The 24,985-nt window shown below is 40.2% G+C and overlaps 1 protein-coding gene and 1 pseudogene across 2 annotated transcripts; one reads left to right on the forward strand and one right to left on the reverse strand.

Annotated features, from left to right (window-relative positions):
- Positions 1-474: 474 nt before the first annotated feature.
- LOC129837675 (CKLF-like MARVEL transmembrane domain-containing protein 8) lies at positions 475-24,742 on the reverse strand (annotated as a pseudogene).
- On the forward strand, positions 6,315-8,335 carry LOC129837674 (zymogen granule membrane protein 16-like). Of its 2 annotated transcripts, XM_055904026.1 has the most exons (4): positions 6,315-6,336; positions 6,483-6,535; positions 6,803-6,959; positions 7,328-8,335. In XM_055904026.1, exons 2-4 carry the CDS (start codon positions 6,484-6,486, stop codon positions 7,692-7,694), a joined length of 576 nt encoding a protein of 191 aa, XP_055760001.1. In that variant the 5' UTR covers positions 6,315-6,336; position 6,483; the 3' UTR covers positions 7,695-8,335. The 2 variants fall into 2 exon arrangements, with proteins under 2 accessions (XP_055760001.1, XP_055760000.1); XM_055904025.1 differs by lacking the exon at positions 6,315-6,336 and having other exon boundaries at positions 6,466-6,535.
- Positions 24,743-24,985: the final 243 nt, after the last annotated feature.

Here is a 24,985-nt window from a genome sequence, read left to right on the forward strand (position 1 = left end):
GTGAAGCGCTCGTAGGACTCGACCTCAGGTCCGCCCGTTTCACAGACCACGGCACCCCAGTCCAGGTCCCGTTCGGTCAGTGCCGAAATGACCGTGGCAACCCTGTCTCTCCCAGAGACAGCCTTGTTGTAGCGAGCGAGTTACAGGTCGCATTGCAGAAGGAATCCCTTGCATCTTGCTGGCGTGCCGTCAAAGCACTACAGAAGGGACACAGGTATTCCGCGGACTGGCTCAGATGGGACGGAGGCAGGTAGTGGTGTGGTGGCTGGTGCTGGAACCGGTGCTGGAGACTGGAGGGACTGCACATTGCCCTCCAAATGCAGGATGATTGCCAGCACCCTGTTCATGGCGCTGCCGAGTCTGGAGAGACAGTCCTTGATGCTGGACTGTCTCTATGACGGTTGACAGCTATTCTCCATTTAGTAGGTTAGTTATTCTGTCACGCTGTATAATGATAAGAGACAAGCGCAGGAATACGTAAAAGGGGGATTTATTTTATCCACTTAAAAGAGCGAGGTGTAAACCTCCAAAAAATACATGGGACGAGACCCATAAAACAAGTGCACAATAACACGTAGCATGGAAGCCGATACAGCAGCACAGGTGCTCACAAGACCAACGGACATGGTAACAATAACCAACAAGGACATTGGGGAACAAAGGGCACACATACACTACCGGTCTAAAGTTTTAGAACACCAACTCATTCAAGGGTTTTTCTTTCTATTTACTATTTTCTATAATAATGTGTTTTTATAATAATAGTAAAGACATGAAAACTATGAAATAACACCTATGGAATCATGTAGTAACCAAAAAAGTATTAAACAAATCAGAATATATTTTATATTTTAGATTCTTCAAATAGCCACCCTTTGCCTTGATGACAGCTTTGCACTATCTTGGCATTCTCTCAACCAGCTTCACCTGGAATCCTTTTCCAACAGTCTTGAAGGAGTTCCCATATATGCTGAGCACTTGTTGACTGCTTTTCCTTCACTCTGCAGTCTGACTCATCCCAAACCATTTCAATTTGTTTGAGGTTGGGGGATTGTGGAGGCCAGGTCTTCTGATGCAGCAGTCCATCACTCTCCTTCTTGGTAAAATAGTCCTTACGCAGCCTGGAGGTGTGATGGGTCATTGTCCTGTTGAAAAACAAATGTACAGGTCCATTGATGTCTGCTATTTTTTTAGCCATATTTTTTTATTTACCCATTTTTTTACCAATAGGTGCCCTTCTTTGCGAGGCATTGGAAAACCTCCCTAGTCTTTGTGGTTGAATCTGTGCTTGCAATTCACTGCTCGACTGAGGAACATTACAGATAATTGTATGTGTGGGTACAGAGATTAGGTAGTCATTCAGATATCATGTTAAACACGATTATTGCACACAGTCAGTCCATGCAACTTACTATGTGACTTGTTAAGGAAATCTTTACTTCTGAACTTATTTAGGGTTGCCATAACAACTTATTGACTCAAGACATTTCAGCTTTTCATATTTAATTCATTTGTAAACATTTCAAAAAACATAATTCCACTTTGACATTATGGGGTATTGTGTGTTGTCCAGTGACAAAAATCTCAATGTAATCTATTTTAAATTCTGTCTGTAACACACCAAAATGGGGGAAAGGTCAAGGGGTGTGACTACTTTCTGAAGGCATTGTATTTGTATTTCCTTCCACTTCAAATTAGAAAACAACAGGGGTAGCCTGGTACAAGAATTTGGCATTTTATCTAAACCAGCCCACATCACTATGAGCGCTGCCAACTCCATATACACACACACTATCCCCACACATACACCCTGACCCTACACATCGCACTTACACACAGGCACTGGTGCTGACACGTAACACTGCCAGTACAGTACAGTGTTTCTTAACCATTTCTGTACCAGGGACTTACAAGACATGGTCTTCCTCCTCATTCTTAACCATCTGATGTTAAAAACAAATACAATATGTTAAACACCACTGGAGATACAACTCACCACTAGAACTGGCCTTCCACTCTAGACATTTGGTTTGCCTCCCTGTTGTGCTGTCTATCTGTCTCAGCATCTTCTCTGCTGTCACTCTGTGCTTATTCTTGTTCTCTGTCTATCTGTCTGTCTGCTTCAGCCTTAAACGTTATAAAAGCCAAGCTAACGACTTGGGCTATATTGTTCCCCTGAATGAACATCTACCCTAAGTGTTACTATTACAGTGATTTAAGCACCAGCTGTCTGAGTAGCTCACAGATCACTGCACCTGTACATAGCCCATCTGTAAATAGCACATCCAACTACCTCATCCCCATACTGTATTTATTTATTTATCTTGCTCCTTTGCACCCCTGTATCTCTACTTGCACATTCATCTTCTGCACATCAATCACTCTAGTGTCTAATTGGTATATTGTAATTACTTCACCACCATGGCCTATTTATTGCCTGACCTCCCTTTTCTTACCTCATTTGCACACACTGTATATAGATTTTCTTCAACTGTATTATTGACTGTATGTTTGTTTATTCCATGTGTAACTCTGTGTTGTTGATGTGTCGAACTGCTTTGCTTTATTCTTGGCCAGGTCGCAGTTGTAAATGAGAACTTGTTCTCAACTTGCCTAGCTGGCTAAATAAAGGTGAAATAAAAAAAATAAACAGAGCTCCAGACTAACATTTTCCTCTGGTGTCACAACATTTTACAGTTGGGGGGATCAGCCCCGAATAATCATCTTATTGAGTCATTCTTATTGCTTTATTAAGAGGTATAAATAATGAACTACAGGGGAATTCAAGTTGTTTCGTCTAACATGTCCAAGCAGGAATGCATGATGAAACCTAATCCAGTGATTGTCACGAACTTTGGGTTGACAACAGACTATAGTTCTTATATTTTACTGTCAAAGTAGGACTCCGGAATGTCCAGATTTTGTTGTTTTGTTCAATGGTGATGAATTACATACATCTTTATGTGAAGTAACTACTGTACACTCAACAAAAAATATAAATGCAACATGTAAAATGTTGGTCTCATGTTTCGTGAGCTGAAATAAAAGATCCCAGAAACGTTCCATAAGCACAAAAAGCGTATTTCTCTAAAATATGCACAAATTTGTTTACATCCCTGTTAATGAGCATTTCTCCTTTGCCAAGATAATCCATCTATGCGACAGGTGTGGCATATCAAGAAGCTGATTAAACAGCATGATCATTATACAGATACACCTTGTGCTGGGGACAATAAAATGCCCCTCTAAAATGTGAAGTTTTGTCACACAACACAATGTCACTGATGTCTCAGGTTGAGGGAGTGTACCATTGGCATGCTAAATGCAGGAATGTCCACCAGAGCTGTTGACAGATAAGGTAACGTTAATTTCTCTAGTATAAGTCGCCTCCAACTTTGTTTTTAGATAGTTTGGCAGTGCGTCCAACTGGCTCCACAACCACAGACCACGTGTGGGCGAGCGGTTTGCTGATGTAAAACATTGTGAACAGAGTGCCCCATGGTGACGGTGAAGTTATGGTATGGGCAGGCATAAGCTATGGACAACGAACACAATTGCATTTTATCGATGGCAATTTGAATGCACAGAGATACAGTGACAAGATCCTGAGGCCCATTGTCATGCCATTCATCTGCCGCCTTCACCTCATGTTCCAGCATTAAAATGCACAGCCCCATGACGCAAGGACCTGTACACAATTCCTGGAAGCAGAAAAGTCCCAGTTTTTCCTTGGCCTACATACTCACCAGACATGTCACCCACTGAGCATGTTTGGAATGCTCCGGATCAATGTGTACGACAGCATTTTCCAGTTCCCGCCAATATCCAGCAACTCCGCACAGCCATTGAAAAGGAGTGGGACAACATTCCACAGTCAACAGCCTGATCAACTCTGTCAAACCTGACACTGACTGGTTTTCTGATCCACACCGCTACTTAAAGGTATCTGTGACCAACAGATGTATAGCTGTATTCCCAGTCATGTGAAATCCATAGATTAGGGCCTAATTTATTTATTTCAATTGATTGATTTCCTTATATGAACTGTAACTCAGTAAAATCTTTGTAATTGTTGTAAACTTTCACTTGGATTTAATGCATAATACTGATGTGGGAAATGTTATGAAGTTAATACTCATCATCTCTTGGTACTTGGGCACAAACATTTTGGCCCTATTGCCTCTAAATTTAAATTAAATTATCTGACATTTTTTATGTGACAGCAGCATAGCACTACAAGGGTGATTGTAGTAAACTAGACTAGGTTTACCTTTTTAGAGCTGTTTTATAACATTTCACATTCAAGAATGGTTTGTTGATTGTTACGTCACATTTCACAATTCCAAAAAGTGTCTTTTCTTTTCCTCCCCCTTAGGGGTGGTTGACCTGACAGGTATAATGACTCACTTGTTTTTGTGAACTACTATGAAAAACATTATTAACAAACTTACTTCAAGTTTTACCTTTTGAAGTGAAGTGAAATTAAATGACATGTAAACAACGTTGATTCAACCAGTGTGTGCCCAATGGGTAGTTACTGAGATAAATTCACATTCTTCCCCAGCTAAAAGAAAATAGATAACTCAACTTACATACACAAAAGTTGTTAATATAGCAAATTTGATTTCTATTGACCTTTTAGCTTATTTAAAAAAAAAAGTATCAATAACGTCCTACATTATATATTTGCATTAATATGTTAATTGAACTATCACATTTATAGATAGGAGTAACAAGTGCCTCAGGGTATTTCACTTAGTAATGTGTATATAAACTTTTATTTATTTTCTCACTTTGTAACTTCTTGTCACGCCCTGGCCTTAGTATTCTTTGTTTTCTTTATTATTTTAGTTAGGTCAGGGTGTGACATGGGGAATGTTTGTGTTATGTTGGTTTTGGGTGATTCTATGGTAAAGGGGTTGTTGGGTGTAGTATATGGGTTTGTGTTGAGTACATGTGTCTAGCGTTGTCTATGTATGTTTAGTTGTCTAGGAGAGTCTATGGTTTCCTGAATGAGTTCCCAATTAGAGACAGCTGATTTCGGTTGTCTCTGATTGGGAGCCTTATTTAGGGTAGCCATAGGCTTTCATTTGTTGTGAGTAGTTGTCTATGTGATACGTTTGTAGCATGTGTGTGCACGTCGTTGTTTAGCTTCACGATCGTTTAGTTCGTAAGTGTGTTTGTTTCGTTTGCCTTCTTCAATAAAAAGGAGATGGCTTATTTTCCTAAAGCTGCGTTTTGGTCCGTCAATCCTCCAAACAGTCGTGACACTTCTACTGATATTTATCTGGTTAATCTGCAGAAAATGAAATCAGATTGTTTTCCTGTAGTAACATGTACAGGTTGCCAGTGATTTAATGAAGATGTGAGTATTGTAACAGACTAAAGAAAACGTTGGACGATAATGGAGACAAAAAAAATGTCTCATCTGCCCCTCTAGAATTAAATTGAAATACATGTACATAAACAAATATTCTACAGTAAAATACTGTAGATTTTTAAGCAAACCAATGAACTAACCATCCTGTTAATAACCAGATCCAGATGTCTTTTTCAGCGTGTTAATGTTTGAAGGGAAGGAGTTCCTCTTGGGGTAATGAAACAACTGAAGATTGGGAGACTGACTTTGAGGGATTTTCGTACACATTCATACGATTTTTGTATATTCTTCTAATTGTTCGGATGTTAGATTGTATATTTTTTTTAATCCCTATTTCAGATCATTCATTTGTTACAATTCAAAAGAATACAATTATTTCCTTAAAATATTTCCTTGACACTCCCTCCCAAAGTGGCCTCGACCAACTAGAAAACAATGTCTGACTTCTCAATAGTGACTGACTAAAGGTGTTCCATGTCATGCTCCTTCCATCTAGAGCTGATGGAATGTTCAGCAGGTATAAATACAGTTCAAAGAGGAAGCAGTAGACTAGAAGGACCTGGCAGAGACAGAGAGAAAAGAAGCTTTCACAGGTTTTCACACACATCTCAAGATAGCACTGTGGGTAACTACACAACTAACAAAATAGAAAACTTGTATATAATGAGTGATACTGTTGTGGGAAATGTTATGAAGTTAATACTCATTATCTCTTGCTACTTGGGCACAAACATTCTGGCCCTTTTGCCTCTAAATTTAAATTAAATGATCTGACATTATTTTGAATGTGACAGCAGCTTAGCACTACAAGGGTGATTGTAGTAAACAAGAATAGGCTCAACTTTTTAGAGCTGTTTCATAACATTTCACATTCAAGAATGGTTTGTTGATTGTTACGTCACATTTCAAAAGGTTATTTTCTTTTCCCTCCTAGGAAACACTGGTTGACCTGACAGGTAAAATGACTTAGTTGTTTTGACAAACTACTTTGAAAAACTTTATTAACTACATTATTTCAAGTTTTACCATTTAAAGTGAAACAGAGTGAGAGTAAAATTGACTGAAATGAAAGTTCTTAAGTATTGATGCCTCCCTTTTGCAGAATGTTCTCAATCCTGGTTGTCACAGTGTTCTTGGCTAGCTGCTTGGCAATGCGTGAGTAATAAAAATGCAATTCTGAATTGTAATGATTAAATAATAGCTTTTGTGCTTTCACCAACTTGTCTTTTTTAGTTAGACTTCTAGGTTCTTCTTTGAGACAAAAGCTGATGGATTAAATCATTGCAGAATGTACTTTAGTTAATTCATCTGCACTTTATTCATAATGTAAAGATCTTTCAGAAATGTGTTGGTAAAATTAAAATGATGTATATATAAATATGTATTATTAATATAGTAAACATATTGCCCATGTTATTTTAGCCATCAAAGACCCGTACTCGTATTCCTCTGCGGTGGGTCAGGGAGGTGGCACCCCATTTGCTTCCTACGGTGAGGGACGCATCACAGGAGTCAGAGTGTGGGAGACCAACAACCACAACTACTACTACTACTACAACAACAACGCCTACATCAGCGGGTGAGCAGACCCTGACCCATGAACACACACCACTGACTCAGTCCAACTACACTACCCATCAGACACCACGACTCAGTCCAACTACACTACCCAACAGACACCACGACTCAGTCCAACTACCCTGCCCATCAGACACCACGACTCAGTCCAACTTCACTACCCAACAGCTCTCTTTCTTTCTTTCTGTATTTATTTCTTTGTTGTGTTTATTACATATTCAGGACATGACCAAACAATAGTGTTATCGTATCTAACCCAGAGTACAATGTAAAATGTAATTCCTTGATATTCTCTGACGCCACCTGCTCTCTCGGTCTGAATGTGCCTTATCAAAACACAACCAACGTGAAAAGCTTCCTCTGTTTTAGGTTCCAGCTGAGATACGGCAACACCTGGACTCCTGTGTTCGGTCACGAAGTGGGTGAAAAGCAGGAGATGGAGCTGTTTAATGATGAGGCCATCGTCGAGGTGTCTGGGAAGTACAACCCAGCAGACTACATCTGCTACCTGGTGTTAACCACCAACATGGGGCGCACTCTGTCAGCCGGCCTGCCCAACCAAGTCTCCTTCAACTTCTACCCAGCCAACATGGGCAATGAGCTGAGGCTGCTCAGCGGTCGCTTCAACGGTGCCGGGATCACCTCCATCGGAGCCCACTGGGGATTGGTGTACATGGAAGGGGCTGAAAACAGTACTATGGAAACAGCACTGGAAACAGTAACTCCTATTTTTTAGGGGGGAAAAGTATGTCTTGATCTTTGGGATGGTATCCCGGATACAGATTAAGCCTAGTCCTGGACTAGTTACTTTCAATGGAGATTCTCCATTCAACATGCTTTTTAGTCCAGGAGTAAACTTAATCTGTGTCCAGGAAACTGACCCTATATGTTGGACGGATGTTTGACATAGACGCTGACAGAACTGTTTTTTATATCACTATCTGATGGGCGCTTCATGACAATTTAAACTGAATGAATTTGAATGTTTTGAGTACTTTGGAAGTATTTTTGAGTTGATTCCTCACTTGAAGCAGTACAAAAATACTTCTAAACATTCAAATTCATTCAGTTTAAATTCTCATGAAGCGCCCATCAGATAGGAATGTTAAAACAGTCTTGTCAGCGTGGGTCACAGACCACATGCGTTGTTACACATTCTTTGAGATTATCACATTTTATCACAATAAATGAAAGAATCATATGGGATTTAAAGGATTAATTATATCTTTGATTAATGGAACAATCAAATATTATGGAGAGATAATAGCGTCTCAGGGTGCTTCACCTTCACTATTTTATACACGCTGTATTTGTTATTTGTTGTTCCTTTTCTGCTACATCTGCTTGTGGACATTTTAATAAAAAGCATATCTTTAATCATTATATTTCCTTTATTCCTTTTGATAAGAATATACATACAGTAGTGACCAGAAGCTACAATAAACTAATCTGTCATCTTAACAAACCCTACCTCAATGGTGTCAATAAGGAATTACATGTACAACAGCAAGGCAGTTAAAACGCCTATCCAATAGTAATGAAGGAAATAACAATTGATAGTTACACATCGGGATAATATTTTCCACGATATATCATGTTGTATTGCATCAACAATATCAAACTATTATTTTTGTGCTAGTTGGTTGTCCCTGATCTAAAACTCTTATTTTCCTTCAGAGACTGTTCTGCATTTTCATTTTAAATAGGAAGCACATTTTGGGGGGGTAATTTCCATTACTTTCTCATGCTTTCTAGTCTCTCTGCCACAGACATATAGTGAGCAATATGTTTGGAACATCGAATCACAATAAAATCACAGTATAGAATTGCAATACATGTAGAATCATGAGAATCGTAATACATATCATATCAGCACCTAAGTATTGTGATAACATCGCATCGTGAGGTTCCTGGCAATTCCCAGCACTACTATCCAACACACCCATAATGTCTGGAACGTATATCTGCCATACCCATTCATAACATCAAACATTTTGTCTATGAAGTCTGCTCCCCTTCTAGCCTGGCATTGTATGACAAGCTAAATAGTGTTTTAGTTAAAGCTACAGTCTGAGATTTGGGACGCTGTTCAATTTTCAGCTGTATACCAAAACAAGTGGTGGGAAGGGACACCACTTTGTTGCGAATCACAGACTGTAGCTTTAACTGTGTGGTTGGTCTAGATTAGACAGTTTTATAGATAGGGCTTATACAGTATATGCATGGTTCAACAGTCAAAGCTGCTTAACTAGTTAAGGTGAGATAAAGGGTCACCAGGGTCTTGACCTGACTGCAGTTTGGTATCGTAACTGACTTCAGTGGGCAAATGCTCACCTACGATGGCCACAGGCACGCTGGAGAAGTGTGTTCTTCACGGATTAATCTCGGTTTCAACTATACCGGCCAGATGGAGACAGCGTGTATGACGTTGTGTGGGCGAGTGGTTTTCTGATGTCAACATTGTGAACAGAGTGCCGCATGGTGGCAGTGGGGTTATGGTATGGGCAGGCATAAGCGGACAACGAACACAATTCCATTTTTATCGATGGCAATTTGAATGCACAGAGATACCGTGATGAGATCCTGAGGACCATTGTCGTTGCATTCATCCACCGCCTTCACCTCATGTTTCAGCATGATAATTCACAGCCCCATGTCGCAAGGATCTGTACACAATTCTTGGAAGCTGAAAATGTCCTAGTTCTTCCATGGCTTGTTTACTCACCAGACATGTCACCCATTGAGCATGTTTGGAATGTTCTGGACCGGCGTGTACAACGGCGTGTTCCAGTTCCCGCCAATATCCAGCAACTTCACACAGACATCGAAGAGGAGTGGGACAACATTCCACAGGGCACAATCAACGGCCAGATCAACTCTATGCAAATGCTTTTTTTTTAGGTATTTGTGACCAACAGATGTATATCTGTATTCCCAGTCATGTTAAATCCATAACTTAGGGTCTAATTTATTTAAATTGACTGAATTCCTTATATGAACTGTAACTCTGTAAAATATTCTAAATTGTTGCATGTTGCATTTATATTTTTGTTCAGTGTAGCTGACTCATAGCTAGCTAAACAATGAACCATAATCCCAACTGCTAAATGGCAGACCAATCCAAACTCATCTCTTGACATGTCCAGCCCACTCATTATCTCAGCCAATCATGGCGAGCAAGAAGGTTGCTGTCTTTTTCTGTGGCTGAACCAACTAGGCTTGTAATTTACATTTTTATTCGTATTTACAGATGGCATACAAGTTTGTTATTAAGACACATGAAAGTTCACATGTTCCAGAAGGCATTTCTGCCAAACAATACATTTTGAAAAAAGAAATGTCTAATTGAAAAGGTACTCCTGTGAAGTACGCCTAGTTTCCTGAAACTGGTCACATAATAATAATGAAAAAGAGAATTGACTGTAATGTTCTTCATCAGCCCTGTTTCTTAGCCTTGTATTGTAGCACCATCTAGTGTGGGACAACATTACTGTCCAATCCATTTTAATATTGGAGTTAAAGCTTTGATCTCCAGCTTCAGAAAAACAGAATAGCCACTTTATTAGCTTCAGTCATTTTCATCCAAATGTAATTTTTAAAAACTCATGAGTTCATAAGAAGTAAAAACACCACTGAGGTCCAGGCTCTGTCATTCCAACAGATGAAACACACCATGACTCCAAAATAACAGAAATATAACAGAAATCAAATAATAGAGAAATGCATTCCAAAGGGAAGGAGTGGTTGTTGCATTCTTCATGTGTTCCATAACGGATATACTTTAGCTGTACTTTGTGATTGGTTATTGTTCCTCATCCCTTGATCTCCACGATTTAAAACTGAAATATGTACTTCCTGCATAGCAGAGCGTGACCAGGAAGGCAAAGAACTGAAAAACAGACGGATGAAAACATTCAAATTCAGTACAATACTGGGTCTGAGTTGAGTAGGCTTAATAGATAGCATTCTGGATGGTACAGTGGCATCATACCTCTCTTATCTGACTTGTTGGCATATATTTGGCATTTTAATAGTGTATATTTTAATATCGCTGTAATCATAAATCATATTGTTGGCGTGATTTTTTCCCCAATTTTCATGGTATCCAATCGCTAGTAATTATTATCTTGTCTCATCGCTACAACTCCCGTACGGGCTCGGGAGAGACGAAGGTCGAAAGCCATGCGTCCTCCGAAGCACAACCCAACCAAGCCGCACTGCTTCTTAACACAGCGCGCCTCCAACCCGGAAGCCAGCCGCACCAATGTGTCGGAGGAAACACCGTGCACCTGGCTCCCTTGGTTAGCACGCACAGCGCCCGACCCGCCACAGGAGTCGCTGGAGCGCGATGAGACAAGGATATCCCTACCGGCCAAACCCTCCCTAACCCGGACGACGCTGGGCCAATTGTGCGTTGCCCCACGGACCTCCCGGTCGCGGCCGGCTGCGACAGAGCCTGTGCGCTGCGATGCAGTGCCCTAGACCACTGCGCCACCGGGAGGCCCACAGTTGGCGTGATTTAAATGTCTGTCTGGGAGTTCTGAGGAGCTTTTCTTACTGTGGATGCGACCCAGCAGTTGTAGTTATGGCGCCCCTTAATAGCATGGCTGATTGAAGCTGCATCCACTGCTGCTACCACCACATACATCACTGTAGCACTACTGTTGAAGAACAGACCCTGTAGAACACCACATACATCACTGTAGCACTACTGTTGAAGAACAGGCCCTGTATAACACCACATACATCACTGTAGCACTACTGTTGAAGAACAGACCCTGTAGAACACCACATACATCACTGTAGCACTACTGTTGAAGAACAGACCCTGTAGAACACCACATACATCACTGTAGCACTACTGTTGAAGAACAGACCCTGTACAACACCACATACATCACTGTAGCACTACTGTTGAAGAACAGACCCTGTAGAACACCACATACATCACTGTAGCACTACTGTTGAAGAACAGACCCTGTAGAACAACACATACATCACTGTAGCACTACTGTTGAAGAACAGGCCCTGTAGAACAACACATACATCACTGTAGCACTACTGTTGAAGAACAGACCCTGTAGAACACCACATACATCACTGTAGCACTACTGTTGAAGAACAGACCCTGTAGAACACCACATACTTCACTGTAGCACTACTGTTGACGAACAGACCCTGTAGAATGACAACAACAGGATTCCTGGCTGGCTCAGATACTGTAGGGTAGTACACATTATAGAATGGTTTCATTTGATCACATTCATAAAGACTTGGTTCATCTATTTGCTCTATCCCCCAAAACCATCAAGCCAATTAACTCCATTGGTTTTCTGTTACATAAATAGTCTATAATTATTCAATTATTATATATATAATAAACAACCTCAATCAGTCAAGTTTCAAATAATGTGCTGTTGTATTATGTGTCATAGTATGTGTCGTACCACAGTTGTCCAGGGGACCTGAGGGATCCTGTTGTAAGCCATGGTCAGGTAGATGATGAGGAAGATGACCGTCAGGACCCAGTACAAGATGGCCACAAACATGACCCACCCAAAGGCAGACACACGGAAGTACTCCGTCCCTGCTATCAGCATCCATACCAGCAGACCAAACACCTGAGGGGACAGGGAAGTATATAGCCAGCATTCCAAATGGCATCCTTTTCCCTTTATAGTGCACTACTTTTTAACAGGGCCCATAGGGCTCCAGTAGAAAGTAGTGCCCTATACAAGGAATAGGATGCCATTTGGGACACACACATAGTCAGTGATGGCTGTACTCTGGTGGTGTCTACCTTATCATGTATTTAAATGCATTTGCTGTGCTTATCTTGATGGCATACTGTAGAAAGACATTACAAGGAAAGGAAATAATATAGCCTAAATCAAATCAAATCATATGCACAGGATCCAGTGCAGTGTAGAGTGATCTGTTTACCTGCAAACTCTCATCTGAAACAGTACAACAGCTATACAAAGTATAACATAATTGCCAGTGATTTTTCATAGTTTGTATTGCTGGAACCGAAATTAAACCCGCAGCTGACTGACACCTATCTGATCTGACAGAATGTCGTCACACATTGATCATGATAAATCTATAGATGCAGTTTGTTATACTGCGTGCTACTGTAAATAATGGGACGTTTTGTCCTCTGTTACACTGCAAACCTCCCTTCCTGTTATTAAAGAAAAGAATGTTGTTTCATTGGTTGCTTCATGTCACAGGAAAAAAAAATGTCTGGCCTAGGTGGAAGAGGAGACTCTTTTGGTCACATTCTCCTCTGATGCTGGAAGGAAAAGGGACAATGAAACGTACCTTGTTTTTTAAGCAACTTCCCTTTCCGAAGAAAAATAAAACACTGTACTGAGAACCAATGTCTGTCTACACAGAAAGTATTCTATATTACAGAAAGTATTCTATTCTACAGAAAGTATTCTATATTACAGAAAAGATTCTATATTACAGAAAGTAGTATATATTACAGAAAGTATTCTCTATTACAGAAAGTAGTCTATTACAGAAAGTAGTCTATTACAGAAAGTAGTCTATATCACAGAAAGTAGCCTATTTTTCGGAAAGTAGCCTATATTACAGAAAGTAGTCTATATTACAGAAAGTATCCTATATTTCAGAAAGTAGCCTATTTTTCAGAAAGTAGCCTATATTACAGGAAGTAACCTATATTACAGGAAGTAGCCTATATTACAGGAAGTAGGTTGACATTATGGTAATTGTCTCCAGTTATATTTCCTTGAAAATGTTGAAATAATTGAATCTTCAGTTCAGTGCCGTTTTTAAAACAATGTCACATCACCATCTGTGAAAAAACGTCATACAGGTCATTAGCCTATGCAAAATGTGTATAAAATGCACATAAAATATACAGGTCGAACAGAATGCAAATCTGTACAAAAGTAATGGAATTCAGCAAATGGCCAACTCTTCCCTTTATCAGAACTAATTGTGCCCGTATGATAAGGGTACAATTAGCCACGTGATACAAGGTATGAACAATATAAAATGTCTGATCTTCATAATGTGTTTAATTTGTTTAATCAACAAAGCGGTATTGATTCCCTCCATGAATTCTGATGGCAGTTATTGTGAGAAAGATGGTAAATGCCACTGCCATAGTGATTTCAATAAATTATTATATTGAACTTGGACACAAATATGTTTGTGCTGCAGTTAGGACATCCCTCTCTGCAACTGGATCCTGAACTCCCTGAGGGGTAGACCACAGGCTGTGGGGATTGGCAACAACACCTCCTCCACACTGACTCTTAACTCAGGGGTGCCCCAGGGGTGTCCTCAGTCCTCTGCTGTGCTCCCTGATCATCTACAACTGTGTGGCTTTGCACAACACCAACTCCCTCATGAACTTTGCTGACGACAGCCCGGTTATAGGCCTGATAACCAACGACAACGAGTCAGCCTATAGGAAGGCGGTAAGTGAACTGGCATTGTGGTGTCATGACAACAACCTCTCCCTCAAAGTCAGCAAAACAAAGGAGTTAATTGCTAAGTTCAGGAAGCAGAGGTGGGAACATGTCCCGATCCACATCAACCGGACTGCAGTAGAGAGAGTCACTAGTTTTAAGTTCCTCGGTGTCCACATCACCGAGGACGTGTCATGGACCAACACCACCTCCACTGTTGTCAAGAAGGCACAACAGCAGGCCGCCCCGGGTCCTCTCCAAATACTAGCCTTGCACCATCAAGAATGTCCTGACCGGTTGCACCAAGGCCTGGTATGGGAATTGTTCCGTATACGACCGCAAGTCCCTCCAGCGGGTGGTGAAGACGGCCCAGTACATCATGGGACCGTGCTCTCACCTATCCAGTACATCTACTCGAAACAGTGCCTGAGGAAGTCATGCAGCATCATCCAGGACCCCACACACCCCAGTCACAAGCTGTTCTCTCCCTCCCTTAACATCTGGCAGACGGTCAGAGCATGAGGTCTGATACCAACAGGCTCAGAGACAATTTCTATCTACAAGCCATCAGACTGTTGAACAATTGAACTGGACTGACCACCTGCTCTGATTCTCCTCAACTTAGCACACATGCCCTCCCTCATGCACACGCCCATATAGACGTACACACATTTACATTCATGCTACACACTGACATCACAACTCAGAGCATGCGCAGACCAGCTGAAGGCGCAATAGCTTGTCACCTAAAACCCTTACAAACTTTTACAGATGCAGAATTGAGAGAAACCTGTCAGGATGTATCACCGCCTGGTATGGCAACTGCACCGCCCACAACCGCAGGGCTCTCCAGAGGATGGTGCGGTCTGCACAAGGCATCACCTGGGGCAAACTACCTGCCTTCAGGACACCTACAGTACCCAATGTCACAGGAAGGCCAAAAAGACCATCAAGGACAACAACCACCTGAGCCACTGCCTGTTCATCTCTCTGTTATCCAGAATGCGAGGCCAGTACAGGTGCATCGAAACTGGGACCGAGAGACTGAAAAACAGCTTCTATCTCAAGGCCATCAGACTGTTAAATAGCCATCACTAGCACAGAGACTTGAAATCATTGGCAACTTTAATAAATAGAACACTAGCCACTTTAATAATGTCACTTTAATAATGTTTACATATCTTGCATTATTCATCTCATATGTACAGTGCCTTGCAAAAGTATTCATCCCCTTAGCGTTTTTCCTATTTTGTTGCATTACAACCTGTAATTTAAATATATTTTTATTTGGATTTCATGTAATGGACATACACAAAATAGTCCAAATTCGTGAAGTGAAATAAAAAAAAAGCCCCTAAATTAGATCTGGTGCAACCAATTACAGTTGAAGTCGGAAGTTTACATACACTTAGGTTGGAGTCATTAAAACTCATTTTTCAACCACTCCACAAATTTCTTGTTAAGAAACTATAGTTTTGGCAAGTCGGTTAGGACATCTACTTTGTGCATGACCCAAGTCATTTTTCCCAAAAAATGTACAGACAGTAAATTTCACTTTCACAAGCTTGTGGAAAGCTACCCAAAACGTTTGACCCAAGTTAAACAATTTAATGGATATGGATATGTTGAAGCAACATCTCAAGACATCAGTCAGGAAGCTAAAGCTTGGTCGAAAATGGGTCTTCCAAATGGACAATAAGCCCAAGCATACATCCAAAGTTGTGGCAAAATGGCTTAAGGACAACAAAGTCAAGGTATTGGAGTGGCTATCACAACGCCCTGACCACAATCCTTTCGAATATTTGTGGGCAGAACTGAAAAAGCATGTGTGAGCAAGGAGGCCTACAAACCTGACTCAGTTACACCAGCTCTGTCAGGAGGAATGGGCCCAAATTCACCCAACTTATTGTAGGAAGCTTGTGGAAGGCTACCCAAAACGTTTGGCCCAAGTTAAACCATTTAAAGGCAATGCTACCAAATACTAAATGAGTGTATGTAAACTTCTGACCCACTGGGAATGTGATGAAAGAAATAAAAGCTGAAATAAATCATTCTCTCTACTATTATTCTAACATTTCACATTCTTAAAATAAAGTGGTGATCCTAACTAACCTAAGACAGGGAATGTTTACTAGGATTAAATGTCAGGAATTGTGAAAAACTGAGTTAAAATGTATTTGGCTAAGGTGTATGTAAACTTCCGACTTCAGCTGTACCTTCAGAAGTTACATAATTAGTTAAATAAGTGTCACATGATCTGTCACATAATCTCAGTATATATACACCTGTTCTGAAAGGCCCCAGAGTCTGCAACACCACTAAGCAAGGAGCACCACCAAGCAAGCGGCACCCTGAAGACCAAGGAGCTCTCCAAACAGGTCGGACAAAGTTGTGGAGAAGTACAGATCAAGGCTGGGTTATAAAAAATATCCAAAACTTTGAACATCCCACGGAGCACCATTAAATCCATGATTAAAAGATGGAAAGAATATGGCACCACAACATACCTGCCAAGAGAGGGCCGCCCACCAAAACTCACGGAGCAGGCAAGGATTTAGAAGAATTTAGAAGACAGAAGAATTTATAACTGACTTTTTTAGACATAACATAGGTACAGCAGATCCCCATATTGTATGGGACACTTTTAAGTGTGCCTTTAGAGGCCATGCAATTCAGTACTCATCTATAAAACAAAAGCAATTTCGATCAAAAGAGTCCATATTAACAAAGGAAATTGAAGGACTAACAGTACAGTTAGATAACATTAAAAACGGTACCATAGAGGCACAGAATAAGTTAGAGGAAAAACAAAAAGAAATGGAGGAACTTATTCAAGAAAGATCCAGTGTAATATATTACGAAAATAAAGCGAACTGGATGGAATATGGGGAAAATGCACCAAATTCTTTTTCAATCTTCAATATAGAAATGCTACCAAAAAAAACGTATTAAAACTTGTTACAAATGATGGAGTCACGCATGATTCACCAAATGATATTTTGAAAGAGGAAGTAAAGTACTTTAAGAATATATTTTCGTTTCAGGCTCCTCCATCTCCACTAACTGAAACTAATTGTATGGATTTTTTCCCTAATAATAATGTAAAATTAACATCTGTACAGAAAGACTCATGTGAAGGCCTAATTACAGAGGAGGAACTACTTGATGCAATTGGGGCCTTTAAGAATGGGAAAACTCCAGGACTGGATGGCATACCAGTGGAAGTATACAATTTTTTTTTTGATATACTCAAAGGACCATTATTAGCTTGTTTTAACCACTCCTATATAAATGATAGATTATCAGACACGCAACAAGAAGGTGTGATATCATTATTACTGAAACAGGACCCAAGTGGTATATATAAAGATCCAGTCCATTTAAAAAATTGGAGACCTCTTACACTTCAGTGTTGTGATGCAAAAATCCTAGCAACATGCTTGGCGCATAGAATAAAAAAAGTTTTGTCAGATATTATTCATCCTAATCAGACAGGTTTTTTACATGGACGATACATTGGAGATAATATAAGGCAAGTACTGGAAACAATAGAACACTATGAAATATCGGGGACACCAGGCCTGGTTTTCATAGCTGATTTTGAAAAGGCTTTTGATAAAGTACGACTGGAGTTTATATATAAATGCCTAGAATATTTCAATTTTGGGGAATCTCTTATAAAATGGGTAAAAATGATGTATAGTAACCCTAGGTGTAAAATAGTAAATAATGGCTACATCTCAGAAAGTTTTAAACTATCTAGAGGAGTAAAACAAGGTTGTCCACTATCGGCATATCTATTTATTATTGCCATCGAAATGTTAGCTGTTAAAATTAGATCAAACATTAATATTAAGGGATTAGAAATCCAGGGCCTAAAAACTAAGGTGTCATTGTACGCTGATGATTCATGTTTTCTTTTAAAACCACAACTAGAATCTCTCCACTGCCTCTTAGAGGATCTAGATACATTTGCTATCCTCTCTGGATTAAAACCAAATTATGATAAATGTACCATATTACGTATTGGATCACTAAAAAATACACATTTTACATTGCCATGTAGTTTACCAATTAAATGGTCTGACGGTGATGTGGACATACTCGGTATACAAATCCCAAAAGAAAGAAATGATCTCACTCCAATAAATTTTTATAGAAAGTTAGCAAAAATAGATAAGATCTTGCTACCATGGAAAGGAAAATACCTGTCTATTTGTGGGAAAATCACCCTGATTAACTCTTTAATCATATCACAGTTTACCTATTTGCTTATGGTTTTGCCTACACCTAGTGACCTGCTTTTTAAATTATATGAACAAAAAATATTCAATTTTATTTGGAACGGCAAGCCAGATAAAATTAAAAGGGCCTATTTATATAACGAATATGAATTCGGAGGGCAGAAATTATTAAATATTATAGCATTAGACCTCTCACTAAAGGCATCAGTCATACAAAAGTTATACTTAAATCCAAACTGGTTCTCTAGTAGATTGGTACGAATGTCTCATCCTATGTTCAAGAAGGGCCTTTTTCCCTTTATTCAGATTACACCTGCTCACTTTCGGTTGCTTGAAAAGGAAATAATCTCCAAAATATCTTTATTTTTTAAACAAGCCTTAGAAAGTTGGTTGCAATTTCAGTTTGATCCACCTGAAAGGACGGAACAAATAGTACAACAAATCTTGTGGTTAAATTCAAATATAATAATTGATAAAAAAACTGTATTTATCGAAGAAATGTTTAAAAAAGGTATAATTTTTGTGAATGATATCATAAATAGGACTGGTGGAGTAATGTCACACATGCAGCTAACACAGACATATGGAAATGTCTGCTCTACCCAAAATTACAACCAATTAATTGCAGCATTACCACAAAAATGGAAGAGGCAGGTGGAAGGGGATAAAAGTAAGGAACTTGTATGTCGGCCCTGTATTAAAGAACATAAATGGTTAAAGAAAAGTGTGATAAATAAAAACATATACCAATTTCATTTAAGGACCAAAAAACTTACAGCTGTGCCATATAAATTGCAAAATAGTTGGGAAGAGATTTTCGATGTACCCATTCCATGGCACATGGTTTATGAATTGATACGCAAAACAACGCCGGATTCAAAACTTCGAATTTTTCAATTTAAATTATTGTACAAAATTCTTGCAACTAATAGAATGTTATATATATGGGGGATACAATCTTCCCAGCTCTGTAGATTCTGCTGTGAGGAGGCAGAGTCATTAGACCATTTATTTTGGTATTGTCCGCATGTAGCTCGTTTTTGGTCACAGGTCCAGGAATGGTTGAATAATTGCAACATTTGCGTAGAACTAACGCTACAGATAGCAATACTGGGGGATTTGAAAAGCCATAGTCAATCAATCAATAATATAATAATTATTTTAGCAAAAATGTTTATTTTTAATTTACAATCCGTGGAAGCTATGAGAATAGGAAGATTCAAATCTTTTGTGAAGCATCACAGCACAGTTGAAAAATATATGGCAAATAAAAATCCGAAATGGATGATGTTGGAAGATAGATGGGAAAGGTTGAGTGGAGCTGAAGGGTGGGACTAATAACAAGATAAACAATGTAGGGCATACGGGATCTGTGAAATGTGTATAGGTGCGGAGCTATTGTGAAATAGCACAGTTACAAGTGGAAATCAAACTGGATGGACAACAGAAATAGAGGAAGGACTAAGAACAAACAAGAGAGAACTATTATAAAGTAGACTGTGTCTGTAAAATGTGTATAAGATGTATAAATTGAAGGTAAAAACAGAAATGTTTATCAGTTTACTCCAATTGGGGGATCGGTGGTAGGGTTTGCGGGGAATAATAATAAAGGTATACTCTTTAAAAAAAGTATGTATGTCTATGTAGGTATGTGTATGTATATATGTGTATATGTATGCATATGTAACGGATGTGAAATGGCTAGCTAGTTAGCGGGTACGCGCTAGTAGCATTTCAATCAATTACGTCACTTGCTCTGAGACTTAAGTAGTGTTGCCCCTTGCTTTGCAAGGGCCGCGGCTTTTGTGGAGCGATGGGTAACGACCGTGCTTCGTGGGCAACCGTTGTTGATGTGTGCAGAGGGTCCCTGGTTCGCGCCGGTGTCGGGGCGAGGGGACGGTTTAAAGTTTATACTGTATCATTGATGCTGTTGACCCGGATCACTGGTTGCTGCGGAAAAAGGAGGAGGTTGAAAGGGGGGTGAGTGTAACGGATGTGAAATGGCTAGCTAGTTAGCGGGTACGCGCTAGTAGCATTTCAATCAATTACGTCACTTGCTCTGAGACTTAAGTAGTGTTGCCCCTTGCTTTGCAAGGGCCGTGGCCTTTGTGGAGCGATGGGTAACGACCGTGCTTCGTGGGCGACCGTTGTTGATGTGTGCAGAGGGTCCCTGGTTCGCGCCCGTGTCGGGGCGAGGGGACGACGTAAAGTTATACTGTTACACATACGTGAATGGATATATATATTTACCCAAAAAAATATGGGGGATTGGAAATGATGCAGACATTGGAAGCAACATTATTTCCGCAATATTAAGCTGATCCACCCCCCCCCAAAAAAAATAATAATAATAATAAATAAAAATAAAAAAGCATGTGTGAGCAAGGAGGCCTACAAACCTGACTCAGTTACACCAGCTCTGTCAGGAGGAATGGGCCCAAATTCACCCAACTTATTGTGGGAAGCTTGTGGAAGGCTACCCAAAACGTTTGGCCCAAGTTAAACCATTTAAAGGCAATGCTACCAAATACTAAATGAGTGTATGTAAACTTCTGACCCACTGGGAATGTGATGAAAGAAATAAAAGCTGAAATAAATCATTCTCTCTACTATTATTCTAACATTTCACATTCTTAAAATAAAGTGGTGATCCTAACTAACCTAAGACAGGGAATGTTTACTAGGATTAAATGTCAGGAATTGTGAAAAACTGAGTTAAAATGTATTTGGCTAAGGTGTATGTAAACTTCCGACTTCAGCTGTACCTTCAGAAGTTACATAATTAGTTAAATAAGTGTCACATGATCTGTCACATAATCTCAGTATATATACACCTGTTCTGAAAGGCCCCAGAGTCTGCAACACCACTAAGCAAGGAGCACCACCAAGCAAGCGGCACCCTGAAGACCAAGGAGCTCTCCAAACAGGTCGGACAAAGTTGTGGAGAAGTACAGATCAAGGCTGGGTTATAAAAAATATTCAAAACTTTGAACATCCCACGGAGCACCATTAAATCCATGATTAAAAGATGGAAAGAATATGGCACCACAACATACCTGCCAAGAGAGGGCCGCCCACCAAAACTCACGGAGCAGGCAAGGATGGCATTAATCAGAGGCAACAAAGAGACCAAAGATAACCCTGAAAGAGCTGCAAACCTCCACAGCGGAGGTTGGAGTATCTGTCCATAGGACCACTTTAAGGTGTACACTCCACAGAGCTGGGCTTTACGGAAGAGTGGCCAGAAAAAAATCCATTGCTTAAAGAAAATAATAAGCAAACACATTTGGTGTTCACCAAAAGGCATGTGGGAGACTCTCCAAACATATGGAAGAATGTACTCTGGTCAGATGAGACTAAAATGTAGCTTTTTGGCCATCAAGGTAAATGCTATATTTGAGGTAAACCCAACACCTCTCATAACCCCGAGAACCTCATCCCCACTCTGAAGCATTGTGGTGGCAGCATCATGCTGTGGGAATGTTTTTCATCGACAAGGACTGGGAAACTGGTCAGAATTAATTAAAACATTCCCAAACCAGAAACCGTGGATTAACGGCAGCATTCGCGTGAAACTGAAAGCGCGAACCACTGCTTTTAACCAGGGCAAGGTGACCGGAAACATGACCGAATACACAGCGCCTCTTCAACCTCCGGAGGCTGAAGAAATTTGGCTTGTCACCAAAAGCACTCACAAACTTCTACAGATGCACAATCGAGAGCATCCTGTCGGGCTGTATCACCGCCTGGTACGGCAACTGCTCCGCACACAACCGTAAGGCTCTCCAGAGGGTAGTGAGGTCGGCAGAACGCATCACCGGGGGCAAACTACCTGCCCTCCAGGACACCTACACCACCCGATGTCACAGGAAGGCCATAAAGATCATCAAGGACAACAACCACCCAAGCCACTACCTGTTCACCCCGCTATCATCCAGAAGGCGAGGTCAGTACAGGTGCATCCAAGCAGGGACCGAGAGACTGAAAAACAGCTTCTATCTCAAGGCCATCAGACTGTTAAACAGCCACCACTAACATTTAGCGGCCGCTGCCAACAAACTGACTCAGCTCCAGCCACCTTAAAAAATGGGAATTGATGGAAATTATGTAAAAATGTACCACCAGCCACTTTAAACAATGCCACCTAATATAATGTTTACATACCCTACATTACACATCTCTTATGTATATGTATATACTGTACTCTATATCATCTACTGCATCTTGCCATCTTTATGTAATACATGTACCACTAGCCACTTTAAACTATGCCACTTTATGTTTACATACCCTACAGTACTCATCTCATAGGTATATACCGTACTCTATACCATCTACTGCACCTTGCCTATGCCGTCTGTACCATCACTCATTCATATATCTTTATGTACATATTAGTAGTTGCGGAATTGTTAGGTTAGATTACTTGTTGTTATTACTGCATTGTCGGAACCAGAAGCACAAGCATTTCGCTACACTCGCATTAACATCTGCTAACCATGTGTATGTGACTAATAAATTTGATTTGATTTGATTTGAATTGATGGAATGATGGATGGTGCTAAATACAGGGAAATTCTTGAGGGAAACCTGTTTCAGTCTTCCAGAGATTTGAGACTGGGACGGGGGTTCACCTTCCAGCAGGACAATGACCCTAAGCATACTGCTAAAGCAACACTTGAGTGGTTTATTAAGGGGAAACATTTAAATGTCTTGAAATGGCCTAGTCATAGCCCAGACCTCAATCCAATTGAGAATCTGTGGTATGACAGCTGTACATAGTCCATCGGTATATAGCCCACCCAATTTACCTACCTCACCCCCCATACTGCTTTTATTTATTTACTTTTCTGCTCTTTTGCACACCAGTATCTCTACTTGCACATGATCATCTGATGATTTATCACTCCAGTGTTAATCTGCTAAATTGTAATTATTCAATTTATTGCCTACCTCCTCATGCCTTTTGCACACATTGTATATAGATTCTCTTTTTTTTCTACCATGTTATTGACTTGTTTATTGTTTACTCCATGTGTAACTCTGTGTTGTTGTCTGTTCACACTGCTATGCTTTATCTTGGCCAGGTCGCAGTTGCAAATGAGAACTTGTTCTCAACTAGCCTACCTGGTTAAATAAAGGTGAAAAAAATAATAATTTAAAATAATTTAAAAATGACTTAAAGATTGCTGTACACCAGCAGAACCCATCCAACTTAAAGGAGCTGGAGCAGTTTTGCCTTGAAGAATGAGCAAAAATCAGCCGGATGTGATAAAGCCTGGATTCATATCATTACCTCTTGCACTGAGATGCAGTGCCTTAGACCGCGTTGCCACTCGGGAGCACAATTTGCTACACCCGCAATAACATCAGCTAAACACATGTATGTGACCAAACAATTTGATTTGATTTGCTACCAGACTCTTGTCATACTACCCAGTTTATACACTGCCCCCCCCCCCCCCCCTCCCCATCCCAACCTTCTCCAATACACGTGTAAATATTGGGCTATAAAATGTGCTTTCTTGAATTATACTTATGCTACTATAAAATGTTTATTCTGTTCTATTGAGCCATGTCATTTATGTTCGTATTCTTAACCTTTATTATGTCTTATTGTTTTTGCATGATCTAGAAGGAACCTGCAAGTAATCATCTCTTTGCAAGATGTACCATGCGTATCCCGTAGCCTACAGCTTGAACCTTGAAACTTGACTACTTACTATTTCTGCGAAAACGAGGAGCCCTGAAGCAGTGCGAAAAAAGTGCCTATCACATGCCAGAGTAGATGTGGCAAAGTTGTCCGTGCTGCTGCTGGTAGACGTTATCACAGTGCGGTTGCTGCTCCTTCCATCTTCAATATCGATCTACCGAGTTTGGATCCTGCCCCCCTGAATTAAGAAAAAAAATCGTGCTACTCTAATAAAAGGAAGGTGGGAAAGATGGCCATGACGAGTCTTTCCTGAGTAGACGACAAGACTTCCGCGGAACTCTAAATTTGTTGTGAATCAACTCGTTTTTGTTTATTTTAGATAACAATATCTAGGACCTGTCTGCATGTTATTCAGTCGTCATAACAAAGCCTACTGTATGAATTTGGTCAGTTAGGCCTACACCATTCCCAAAATGTCACTGAGTTGAGAGTGGTTGCATAAAGAGGAACTTATTTTTGATGGTAGGTAAATCAGGCCTGCCAGAAAGTATTGCCTTTGGTTGGTAATGTTTTGCATAGGGTGCTGTATTTCAGAGGACCCGAGCAGGAACAATCTACAGCCAAAGACTGAAGAGAGACCTAGCCAGCAGAATGCTGATTGTAGTTTTGAAACTGAGGTAAA

The sequence above is a fragment of the Salvelinus fontinalis genome, chromosome 38 (genome assembly GCF_029448725.1).
Source record: "Salvelinus fontinalis isolate EN_2023a chromosome 38, ASM2944872v1, whole genome shotgun sequence".
In the NCBI taxonomy this organism is placed as follows: Eukaryota; Metazoa; Chordata; class Actinopteri; order Salmoniformes; family Salmonidae; genus Salvelinus; species Salvelinus fontinalis.

Bases quoted from the DNA above. Each gene is read 5' to 3' on its own strand.
- LOC129837674 (XM_055904025.1), top strand. From the start codon at position 6,466: ATGCCTCCCTTTTGCAGAATGTTCTCAATCCTGGTTGTCACAGTGTTC. The intron at 6,536-6,802 runs GTGAGTAATAAA...ATGTTATTTTAG, and splicing joins GGCTAGCTGCTTGGCAATGC to CCATCAAAGACCCGTACTCG. The intron at 6,960-7,327 runs GTGAGCAGACCC...CCTCTGTTTTAG, and splicing joins AACAACGCCTACATCAGCGG to GTTCCAGCTGAGATACGGCA.